The sequence below is a fragment of the Astatotilapia calliptera genome, chromosome 15 (assembly GCF_964374335.1).
Source record: "Astatotilapia calliptera chromosome 15, fAstCal68.1, whole genome shotgun sequence".
NCBI lineage: Eukaryota > Metazoa > Chordata > Actinopteri > Cichliformes > Cichlidae > Astatotilapia > Astatotilapia calliptera.
Window position 1 is genome coordinate 36,900,657 of NC_137436.1, and position 12,596 is coordinate 36,913,252.

A 12,596-nucleotide genomic window follows, 5' to 3' on the forward strand; every position below is an offset into this window, starting at 1 on the left:
AACTGCACACATCAGTCATCGGTGTACAAATTCAATCACCGTTGAATATAAATACCGCTCGAGTCTTTAAGTGTAAAACTAGCCAGCAAGCTGTTGACTGTGGTCCACCACTGTCTTATCTATTGTCTCCTGGACCCCCCAGGCCCCGAAGCTTCCCCACTCCCTGTCTAGAATAGATGAGCCATAAATAAGCATCAAAAATAGACCTAGGGGCACAACTGTTGACAGCTTTGTGACGAAAGCAGCAGACACGGACCCAACTTGTAGGCAGGCTGGATTACACGCAGATAATAAAGGCCACGTAAAATGGGCACATAGGAACCAAAGGGCACTCTGTGTGTATATTGCTTGGTTATTTATTTTTATCTTACCTAAAAGCTAGGTGTGTGTTCTGGTAAATGTGTGAAAGACAATCAAGTCATTGTCTAAAGAAGTTACTCACACTTAGATACCTGACATATAAATATCTCCTTCTATCACTGTAGTAGGTGGAGTTTTCCAACATAAAGAACATATGTAATGTAACATGCTTAAACTGTATGCACTGAATTTAAATCAGGTAGATAATTGTTGAGTTATAATTATGTAAATCTGATATATGTTATTCAGCTACTCCAGCAATGAATATTGGATTTTACTTTGTTTATAATATAAATAGATGAAGTAATCAAAAACTGTGCTTTGGTTCTGGCGAGCGCAAGAGAGGAAGATGAATTGGCTGACATGTTTGCATACTTTTGAATGGTGAATTTAGTTTAGAGGTTGGGGGGTTAGCTTAAGGTTGCAGCAGCCACACCTCAGCCCCTGTGACCTCCAGGAAACCCTATAGCAGGGAAGTATTTAGAAGCAAAATGCCAGGACTTGTCTCTGTATATTTCCCAGTCGTCTGACAACATAGTGCCACCCTGTGCGTCTGCAAATCACAATGGGCTGCATTTTTTTTATTTATCTTTTGGCTTTCAGTGTTTCTAATGGGAAGCTGGGGTGGGGTGGAAAGGTTTCTGGATAAAAGGCAGATTTAACATGGCTCATAATTAGAAGCACAGCAGCATATGTGTGTGTGTGTGTGTGTGTGTGTGTGTGTGTGTGTGTGTGTGTGGAGGGGGGTGGGGGTGGAAGGAGCGAGAAAGTTGCTTTGTACTTTGGAGTGTGTAAAATGTTTACACTCCCTTGAGTTGATTTGTTAGCAGCCCAGCCAGCTAAATCAAGTTCCAATATCCACTTTGTTTACCCAATTTCTTTGTCTTTTATTCCCACTTCCTTTCCCTTCTATCTATATCTGCCCGTCTCTCCCGGCTGATTTGACTGACTGTTGCCAACTTGCGAAAGAACAACAGTGTTAGTTCGGGGGCCACAGAGGCTAACAGCACAGCCCAGTCACCTGCGCCACCGTCTTAACAAGCAGCATGACCTGCCAATAAAAAAGGCTTTTACCCTGATCATTCTCAAACAAGACTTAAACACAACCTGCTCTTTCTCCTGCCGGATGCCCAAAGTGCTCACAAATGCGAATCAGCCCGTGTTAACTTGCTTGAAAATGAAAAACTACGAGAGGAGGTGGAGGCAATTTTTTTATTTTATTCAATTTTTTTGCTTTTCTTTGCTGCTAAATGAGCAGTGGGTTGAAGACGAGAGGGGGGAAAACGGCAAAAGGCCGAGACAGACAGAAGTTTACAAAAGCAAAAAAACAAATCTCTTTTACAGGTTTAGTTGGGTGGTGACTATCCAGTGATGTCCATCTGTCAACAACTGAATGTCTCATCAGTGCTCTCGCATGCCGAGTTCCAATTTCGGTTAAGAGTCGAAACAGTGGGAAAAAAGAAAGGTCCTTGTGAGAGAAAGAAGTGGCGCAAGGAAGAGATAATGCTGAGGACAGTTGAGTCTATCATTGCTCAGAGCTCTGTAAACTTGTACTTCATGACAGCCTTTCATCCCTCATCAAAGCAACAAGTAGATGAGCAGACTTTGCACATGCTTAAAACGACCCAACCCCCGTCGTCTCCTTAAAGCTGCCGCTCCTTTGGGACAGGTGACCTTAAATCTTCTCTTTTAACAAGTTTCCTGTTCTTCCTTCCGGCCTCCCGCCATCCCCCCGGGATGGACCTATGGGACCCGTCCAGTATTTGAAATGGCTGTATTTTGAAGCTCAGTCTGACTATCAGGGGAAGTGAAGAGGACATTGGAAATTTTGCTTTCTGTCAAATCGGTGGTTGCTTGCAGTCAAAGCAGCCTAAGTTGTATAGGCTGTTCAAAAATTCAGACTGCTATGTTAGGAAATAAATATTGATTTAGAAGAAAATTATTATTTTTTATTTATTTGTGCTGTTCTCTGAGGCAAATACAATATTTTACATGCATTTCCATGTTTCACTTGCACGTGGGACCTGTGAGAATAGCATTTCACAGCTTCCGTATCTTGCAGCGGGACACTTCAGTGTAAGGCTCATATTCAGGACGTCCAAACTGGAGCCTTCTAGCTAAAGAACTGCCTCAGTCATATATGATTTATGGTTTTTTGACTGCCCATACACTGTCTTTAAAACAGATCCAAAAAAATCGACTTTTCCCATTTTGTATTGCAAAAAAAAAAAATCAGGAGGGCCTTTTTACACTATTTATGAAAAAGACAGAGTGATGTCTGCATGATGGTCAATAATTTATGAATGAAAAGAGGCCTTTGTGAACCTACACCAACCTCTCCCTCCTATAAGTATCCCCCGAACTGCTGCTGCTCCTACCCAGTACTGCTGATCAAAGAGATATTGTTACAACTAAAATAGCAACTTAAAAAAACACACAGGCGGCCGTAAGACCTGCCGGCAGCCAGGGAGACACATAACAGCAGAAGGGAGACGGTGAGAGAGAGAAGGAAGGAAAGAAAGAAAGACCGAACATGTAATAGACAAGTAAACAGGGACAAATAGCTAAAATAAGTGAGGCTGGTCGTCTGCCGACTTCAACAAAAAAAGTCTGTGCAGAATCAAAGGGGTGTGTGTGTGTCTGTCACAGGGGGGACAATACTGTACATGCATTTGTGTGTGTTTTAGGGTGGGTTGCGCACACGTGTGTGCGTGTATGTCATCTATCACTGGACAAATGCTGGACTGTGGGGGGTGTTGGTGGGGGATCGGGGGGGTGAGGGTGGGTGGAGGGGTTGTCGGCCAGAATGCTGCTGCTCCTCAAATGAAATAATATATCTTTGAAAGCCTACGCCCCGCGCCAGGCCCAGGCCCCATATATCAAGCCCAAGAGCGTCTGGTGGATCTGCTCCAGGCCCATTAACCTTCCACCTGTTCCCTCCTTACACCCCGCACCCTACCCCACCAACCTACCGGTTCTCTTTTCACCCTCCCCTGTTGTCCTTCACTGTGCCCCCTCTTTTCCTCTTCCTCCTCCTCCTCTTGCCCTTGGTTGTTACCTCTCACAGTCCCTTGTTCATCTTCCCATGTACCCCCTCCCCTCCTCCTTATTTCCTTCTTTCTGTCCTTCTCTAGCGACCCTTTATTATCTTCTTGTAATATTTTCTTAATTTCTCATCTTATGTCTCTATTATTTTCCTTTGGTCAACTTTTTTGAACCCCTTCTTTCTTTCTCTTACTATTTCTATAACTAATTTAAACATCCCGTGTGCCATCTTTCCCCACACTTGGCAACATCCCTCTCACTGTCCTTTTCTATAGCTTCTTCCTTTTATCCCCTGTAAAGTAAGGGTGCCGTGGTATGTGTGTGTGTTTCCAGGGTGCGGCACAACCTGCAAAATAATTCAAATTCAATGGAGCAGGGACACAGTTACAAATCTCTGCCAAACGCATGTGTCCGCCAACCCCATCACGCTTGCAGTTTGTCAGGACTGGCGGTGTTGAGAGAGGAGGTTGTTGCATGGTGGGGTAAGGGGTGGAGGGGGTTGACCTCTGTGACAAGACAGACATTGCAGCCTGAGGCTCCGGATCTCTGCGTGTGTGTGTGTGGATGGTGGTATAGATATACCACTTCCCAGGGTTCACAGATCACGCCTAAAACGACTTATTAATTTCCACTCAGTTATGGGGTGTGAAGAAAAAAAAAAGAAAAGGTGCAATCACCGGTCAACGCAGTGCAGGGGCAATATACCCCCTCCTATTACACACACACAAACACACTTAAACACACACAGAAACGTGCACATGCACCTTGAAAATAAAAGCTGCTTCTGAATAGATTATAGAAAAACGAGGTGGGGGAGTAGACTACATGTGTGCAGAGGGGAGAGAACCAAGACTGCAGGAAAAAAAAGACCATCCAGTCTGAACTTGTAAATATAATTTTACCAAAGTAAATTAATGTAATATTTATGGATGTAGATGGGAAAGAGGTCGAGGAGGGCGCTGAAATTATGCACCGGGGCAGAGCGGGGGCACATCAGAGGACCTTACATTATTCACTCAGGTAAATCTATTAGTGGAGAATATTCAGGTGTGAGATGTGAACATCAGCTCCCCTCTTGTCCCACCCGAGGGATCTGTCATCTGGTGTGATTGACTGACACGCAGCAGCTGAGAGGAGTCGATTAAACTGGAGGAGAAGAGTAAGCGCTGTAAATAATTCTACTGCTTAAAACTACTTGTCTAATTTGTTAGACTGCTGCACATTTCTGCAGATTTTTGTGTGTTCATGAAACCTTATGAAATGTATTTATTTATAGGAATCAATAAACTAAACTGGAAGTAAAATTGAAGTACAAAATAACACAACACAGTGCTAATTTGGTATCTTAGCGGACTGGTCTGTTATGATAACAACACTTTATTATAAAGCTCTTAAAATTTAAGTTATGATTTGTATTCAATTTGGGCTTATTAAATTGTTTGCATTCCTGCCTATATTTAAAAGAAAGCTGACATAAAGATGCGAGGTATGACCTGCAACTCTCCTCTCCTCTCCTCCTTTTTCCCTCCTTCTCTCCTCCACCCGCTCCTCTTTGTTATTCCCTCTCCTTCCCTTCCCTCTCCCCCCACTCTCTTCTCGCATTCCTCGTCTACCCATCTCTTCTCTCATCTCCCCTCTTTGTTTCACCTCTGTTCTCCTCGCCTGTCCTTTCCTCTCCCCCGCCATCTGTTTATCCAATATGGCCGTCCCATCTCAGCTGGGAGCTTTCCCAGGGAACGAGACTTCTAATACAGTTCCTCCTCAACATAATGGGCCTCAGTTCTGCTTTTGCCATTGCCGCTACATGCAGAGCAGAGCAAAACAGAAAAACGAGAGAGAGAGAGAAACAGAGAGGCATAAAAACCTAAATGGATCTCCTCCAAACAACTGTCGCTGGACAACTAATAGAAACAGTAATGCCACATTTAAAAAATGTCACGGGTGTTTTAACTCTGTGCCATTTTTTTCAGGTGGGTGGACTGAGTATACATATATAGTTACACAGGTTTGGGTATTTGAATTATCTTTTAAAATGCTACGTCACTTTCAGCAGATAATTGAAGTAACATGCAGTTCTTGCTCACCTTATATGAGACATTTGAGATTTGAAAAAAAAATAGTGCAAATGTCTTTGAAGCTGGGATCTAAAATGTATCTAATGGCTAATAATGTGGAAAAAGAAATGCACCCCCGCCAGTGAGGCAAAATTTCATAGCAATAGTACAGTAATAATTTGGAAATGGTAGTTCACATTGCACATTACATCATGGATTATCATATTGTTGCCCCATTTATATTCACTTTAGTCTAGTGTTACTCACAGTTACTACTATGTTATTACAGAGTTGTACCACATTTTCTTTACTGTGCTATTGCTAAAGAGTAGTAGCTTTACGGCACTACTTTACCTATGAGCCTTTGTCTGACAGGGTGCTTCCTTTTAGTACATTAACTTCTGTATGCCGTGTGTTGACAAGGCACGCAAAAGCGCTTGTTGTCCCACCACCGAACACACATGTTTTTATTAAAGGGTGTAGAGAGGAAAGAGGGTGGGGTAGCTGTGGTGAAAAGGGAGTACAGTTAGGAAGGTAAGATATAAACATATGAATCATCAATAGTCCCTATCGCCCTGCTAAATTCTCCTTCCCATTGTGTTTGTGGTGGGAGTCAGGCTAGCCATCTTTAAGCTGGAACAATGGAGGAGAGGGTAGCACCAGACCACCGTGGTATGAGTCACCCTCACACACACACACGAACACACACACACACATACACACACAAAGTCCAACTACTCATGCAAACACTTGTATTCAATTTTCAGTAAAAACAGGAACAGAGTGTTTGTTTGTTTGTTTTTTTAATGGCTGTCTTCACCAGTTTTACAAAAACACATGACATCGTCTTTTTAGTCAAAGTGTTTAAATGTTGTCAAGGAGCAACTTAAACTATTTGATCCTTTTAAAAGTCTGATATTTTACCTCACGTGTGTACTTTAAAAGCATTTGTAAGACAAACCTTTACTTCTGTTACAAATTCATCTCTTTCAAGGGCGGTTTGATTTATGACAATTTCTTGTTTTTTTTTTTTTTTCTGCAGCTTGTTTGGTGAATCACTTCGCTTTACTTGCACTTTCATTTTTGTGTTCTTGCTCTGTCTTGTTTTCAGTAGCCCTTTTTTCATTATTATTATAGTGGACATTGATTTATATTCCTGTGTAAAGCAAACTTTAGTTGACAAATTTCTAAATATCATGGGAGGTTACTGTTTTACATGAAATGCTTTCATGAAGTTGTTTGTTGGGAGGTTTTGTGTTGTATTTCCATCATTCTCCTTCATCTAGATTTGCTTCAGTGAGAGAATTCCTAGAAAGCCCTTCTGAAAAGTGTGCTTGCTAATACTTTAACTATGGGGGTTCATTGATTTGTTCTTTATAGGGGTTACCATCACGTGTAGTACAGCTGTGAAATCCAGTACCACCAAAAAGCAATCTTTTTGCAAAAAGCCTGTAGCTCCCTTTATGAGCATAATAAAGATTTTTTTCTTTTCTTTACCATGAACAAATGTATCGGAGCAGGCAGTGGGGTTCATGGCAGGACAGGGGATGAGAAGGTTGGGGAGGGATATCACAGCATCCGCCCAGTGCCAGCAAATGTCTCTGAACGACAAACGCATTGTCAAACACCCATCCCCCCAGAGCGAACAAACTCTGGGATACACTACATTTAAGTGTGGAACACAGTGGATTAAGCATGGTTTGTGTATACTTTTGTATACACAAATAAATCCCTTTTTTACCTTATTTACCCTTTGGAAAATAAGACAAATGTATAGTCAGTGGCTTTCTGCAAAAAGAGCAAAAACTAATCTTTCAATGAAAAATCATTAAAACCATTAACTGCATCTTTTGTTGGCAAACGCAGGGTCAAGTTCTGATATAAATAACAGAACACGAATCACGAATCCACCTGTTTTCAACTCACGTAAAATTCTATAAAACTCCGAACCCTGCCAAAGCATTCCCTCATCATGCCACTTTTTTTAAAACTGATTTTAAAACCAGTGCACCAGACCTGCCTCGATCTAATTGTCAATGTGTTAAACCAATCAGAACTGAAGTAGTGAAGTAGGTTGGCGGAGAGAGCCCACCCCAACTTCTCAGATCCAAGGTGTAAGAAATGTTCCTCACGTCATGCCTCATTCCCAGAAGTAAAGAGAGGGAGGGCGAGAGGTAGTGCGCCGCACTGGAAAAGAATAGGGAGTGCTCTTTAGAAGGTCCCCTTAATGACTAAATATTTATGAGTCTCGTGACCAAGGCCAACTTATGGAAACTAAATCTTTAAACACTTTTTTGGCAGATGCCTCCCACACACCCTTCCAGCTTGGCTCTATGACCAGAGAAATTCTTTTGTTCTTACAGAGCTAATAATAGTGAAAGGGGCTGTGCTTTATGGGTGAGTGGTGTCCGTGTCTTAATGTGGATATCTTTGTGTGTGTGTGTGTGAAAGCGTATTTATAACTTCCTACAGTGCCACACTACTGCAGTGACAAACTTTTAATTCCACTCAGCTTCCTCTCTTTCTGGTCTCAGGCTCAACTTCATGTCTTAAAGTCAGATTTAATAGTTAGAGGAGCTGATGAAGGATTTATACATGTCTTATCAAATCAGCAATCAGTATGAAACACTACAACGTGCACCATTAGCTGTACCAACACAGACACACATATAGTCAAAAGGAAACAAAGATTTGTTTACAAGGAGATAAAGGTGGAGAACAAAGGTCGTGGGTGGGTTTTTCTGCTTAATTTGCACAGTAAAAATATGTAAAGGATGGCACCATGCATTGACACACAATTATTAAGCTCATATGGCTGAAAAACACAAAGCAAATACTTTGTAGATTTTAAAATGCGTTTAATAGCAGCATCAGACAATCCAGAGTGAGCTGATCAGTTTGGCTAGCCCGTGCTTTGCATATTCTCCCCAGCATTAATCTTTCTTCACCAGTCCTCCCTGTAGCTGTTAATTAGAAACAAGCGAGGAGACGAGGACTGTGGGAAAATCTGTCAGTGCTGCAGCTAGCACATTATTTGTCAGGCCCTCTTGTGCTTCAGATGACCCTTCAAAAATAGGGGAAGTGGGGTAAGTTCAATTATCTCTCTTACTTGAGTGAAACGTGGTCCCACCTCCCCAAAAAACACTGGGTCTTGTGCAACACAAGCAGGAGATTATTTTTTGTAACCGTTTGGGGTAGAGCAAGAGGTTTCTCCTGCATAGAGCCCGGGTCATTTTCTACCTTTGTAACAGGCACTCGGCTCAATTACTATCAAGCTTCTGTAATATGGGTAGTCATTAGGCAAACATAATGACAGCCCATTCAGCAGCAAATCAGGGAGTGACAAACACAAGTGGGTGAGATAATTGAATTAGGATGAGAGTGAGAAAAATAGAGATGCTTCACAATGGAGCAAAAATGATCATTCAAAGTTAATTGGCAAGCCACACACAATTATTAGCTGTGGCCACACCCTACAAAGGTCCTTTGTGTGTCTGTGTGTGTGTGCTATGCATTTGAGGTAAATGCAAATACAGATCTCAAAAATGTCAATAGTGGGGACACGGCGTGTGCTAAATGTCAACATGTGTTTTTCAAGGACTCTTATCTGTGCTGTAATTGGCTCTGTTTTTAATATTGCATTTTTTCATTTGTTATTTTCCCCTTTGAAAACAAAATAATATTAAATATTTGGAGGGGATTTTGCAACAGGCCCTGGCCCATGAATATGCAGCTGAGCCTTCGGCGATGCGGTGTGAAACAAACAGAAAAAGAATCAGACAAGGGGAAGAAAAACAGGTGAGGCACAGACTAATCAAATGCCTTTCATGTCGCTCTGAACATTAACCTTCATTCAGAGCAAATAAAGTGCAAGTGTGCAAACACACACCAGAAAATCTCCCTTGTGCTCTGTGATGAATAGGAGAAAGAATGATCACGTGTTACAGTGAAGCATTTGTGGATGGTATCCAGTGGTCAGTTGTAATTGTGATCTGGACAAAGGATACAATGTTGCCATTTTACTAGGCTTGTCAGATTACATAAACCTTAAAAAGCTGGGTTAGGAGGAGCAGAGTCTTAGGTTTAACTGTTATTTAATTCGAACTCAGTTTAAAAAATTTTTAAAACGCAAAAGACTTTTTTATTTTTGCTTTTATAGTCATAGTATCGCATGTCATCACACAGCGCATGTCTGTGTAGATCTGAGAAGTATTTAAAAGGGATGGTATTCTGTTCACATAAAACCCTCAGACTAGGGCCTTGTTAATATGAAATGTGCCTGAAGCTCACAGTCAAAGTTTTCAAAACCCATAGCAAAAATGTGTCATGCACGGGGTAAATACAACTGGCTGCTGAATTTTGATCAGGCAATGGGACACGCAGCAGTGGCAGCAATGGACAGACCTGCCACTGCCCCCCACAGCCTTGTGCACTCAGTGTTAGCGTGCTCCGTGGCATTAAAAGGGAGATTAAAGGTCTGCTGAAGATAAAGGATTAAGCACATGTTTGTGAACTGGGTAAAGTATTGTCAATTATGAATGGCAACATGGTGAAAGATTTAGCAGTGGAAAGAAATGCAGGATAATTTATTAAAGGCATGAAGACTTACTGCAGATGGAATTAAAGCTTAAACAGTATGCTGTCATAACTGATCAAAATGATGGGCCAAACTATGAAAACCAGTGTTGGCTAATAATTCAATTTATGTAGAGTAAACAGATTCTCACATTCAAATGTAAACATATTTTAAAGACTTGTGCGCACATACCTTGAGTTCTCGGAAGAAAATGCTGCTGCGTGCCCACTCCACGATGGAGAAGAGTGTTTGGTCGGCCATCTTGCACATCAGGCCAAAGGTATTGAGCTTCTCGTGTTTGCCCCGGCTCGCCTGCTCCTGCTGTAGATAGGCTAGGATCTTGGCCTGAACCTGCGGCTCATCTGGCTCACATTTAAGCAACTCTACAATCAGGTGTGGGAAGCTGGGTGGTGAGCCCGACTGGTAGGCGTCAACGTAGGCATAGCCCATGATGGATTCTGGTGAGCTGGTGTATGGGTCTGGGTACTCAGACTTGATGGTGCGAGTGCCCTGGAAGTGTCCGTAGGCTGCCTGGTAGCCCTGCAGGCTGCCGGCATGTGGTGGCATTGCCATGCTTACTGGCGAAGTGACAAATGGGCTGCGGTCGTAGTCTGTTGGGGGAAGGGCTGTGCCGTGGTGGTGGTGGTGGTGGTGGTGGTGACTGGTGTGGTGGCCAGCGTGGTGGCTCAGTGGAAGGCCCTTGGAGGCTGCAGAGTGGATGTTCTGGATGGCTGAAGAGATAGTGAGGTCAGTGGGTACGGCCTGCATCACCTGGCTCATGGCCTCAATCTTTAGGCCGTTGGCTCGAATCAGCGCCTTCTTTTGCTGCTTGAGGGCTCGGTCACGTTTGTACATTGGGCCGAACTTGTTGCGACCGCCCCGCATGCGATCCGCTCGCACAGCTGACGGGCAGAGAGATGAAAAAGAAGACAAAAAAGGAACATACAGTCAGCTGCATTTAAAGTTCACAGTTATAGTTCTTAAAGAGGTTTCATAGAATAAGCAGTTAGTATATGCAATCCTAAATATTTTTCACATGTTCATCCAAAAGTTATTTCATCCAGAATGATGAATCCATTCAACAAAGAGATTCATAATCCAAAGAGACAATAGTCTGCTAAAGATTACATGCCTGATAACCTCACATGTGCTTGTAAGTAGAAAAAGCCTTTAGAGTACCGTTCCAGACTGTAAAAGTAATTATGATGTTTGGATATGAACTTTTCATATGTAACTTGTATGTAGGGCAAAAGTTTTCCTGTGATGATTGCACTTGACATTTACCCATTGACTCTTAAACCCCACAGAGCTCACAGATAGCAATGTTACTCATTGACTAGAAACTCTATGAAACACTCTGCAGAATTATCGCTGTGCAGCTGGCTGTCTCGGTCTGCCATACAGAAACTATTCACCTCAACAGCTAGATGTGGGTATAATCTCACAGGATACGCCAGCTCTCTTTCCAAAATACATGTTTTAAAAATGTATCTGAATATGAAGTTCCAAAAACCATTAAAATACCACGGTCAATTACCAGAATCTTTTTTCTTTTTAACAAAACTCCCACAAAAAAACAAAAGCTTAAAAGCCTGACAATAAGTACATTGTGTCTCTTTATTCTGGTGAAACAAACATACCCATGATGCCCCCTGTCTCCCCCCTCGGTGCAGCATCCTGTGGCGAGGATCACAACGAGTCTGTGCTGTGGGTATTTATAATGAACGAACTGGGCACACAGTGGACCGCTACGAGGGCCATGTGTGATCTGTCGAACTGCTGCCATGGGGAAGCCGCTCTGCTGTCTCTCAGTTGGGGGGCGCTGGTGTTAATTATTCATACTTAATTACCTCTTACTCTGACGAGGCTCTCGTAGCCCAGTGTGCAACCAGCTAACGGACTTCTGGGACACTATGCAGCAGAAAAACACTCACTAACACCAATATTTCAGAATATCAACTTGGGTTTTATTGTAGACTTAAAGGTCTTCTTTCTTTTAAAGAATTTCACATATACAAAAAGAATATGCTAATGAATGCACATATATTTGACCTGCTCATACACACTGAGTAATCAGCTATCTTAGCCAGTCAGCCTCGATCCACTCTGACTCTCGATGTCTTGACGGATGAATGAAAGAACAGAAGAAGAAAATTGAAGAGGGGGTGTTGAGAGGGTGTGGTGGGGGATTGAAGTTCGGGGTTAAGATGGGCAGATACCCGCACAAAGGCATACATGAATAGACACACACTCACACGGACACCGAGCTGCCTTGGGAGTGATTTTAATGACCTCCGTCACGAAAAGTGCCTGTCACTGATCTGAGCGAGAGGAGCCGAAAGGCCAGACGCACACACTCACACAACCACATGCCGCTTGTGTGCATCACCGTTTCGTACACTCACACGCAGAAAACACGTGCAAACACAGAGTCCTGAACATAGAAAACATCAGACACAGAATCGCATAAAGAGACGGGGGGCACGCTAGACAGTCAACTTGGCGACTGTCATCTCGGCGACTTGATTTTACATGCAAACGTTCACACAATCATGTCTTAA

At 42.6% G+C, this 12,596-nt stretch overlaps 1 protein-coding gene across 1 annotated transcript in view; it reads right to left on the reverse strand.

Annotated features, from left to right (window-relative positions):
- nr5a2 (nuclear receptor subfamily 5, group A, member 2) overlaps window positions 1–12,596 on the reverse strand; it is a 73,907-nt gene that overhangs the window by 46,047 nt on the left and 15,264 nt on the right. The window contains exon 4 of the mRNA XM_026193904.2: window positions 10,228–10,937. Coding sequence (XP_026049689.1) covers window positions 10,228–10,937 — 710 coding nt within the window. The remainder of the gene's footprint in view (window positions 1–10,227; window positions 10,938–12,596) is intronic.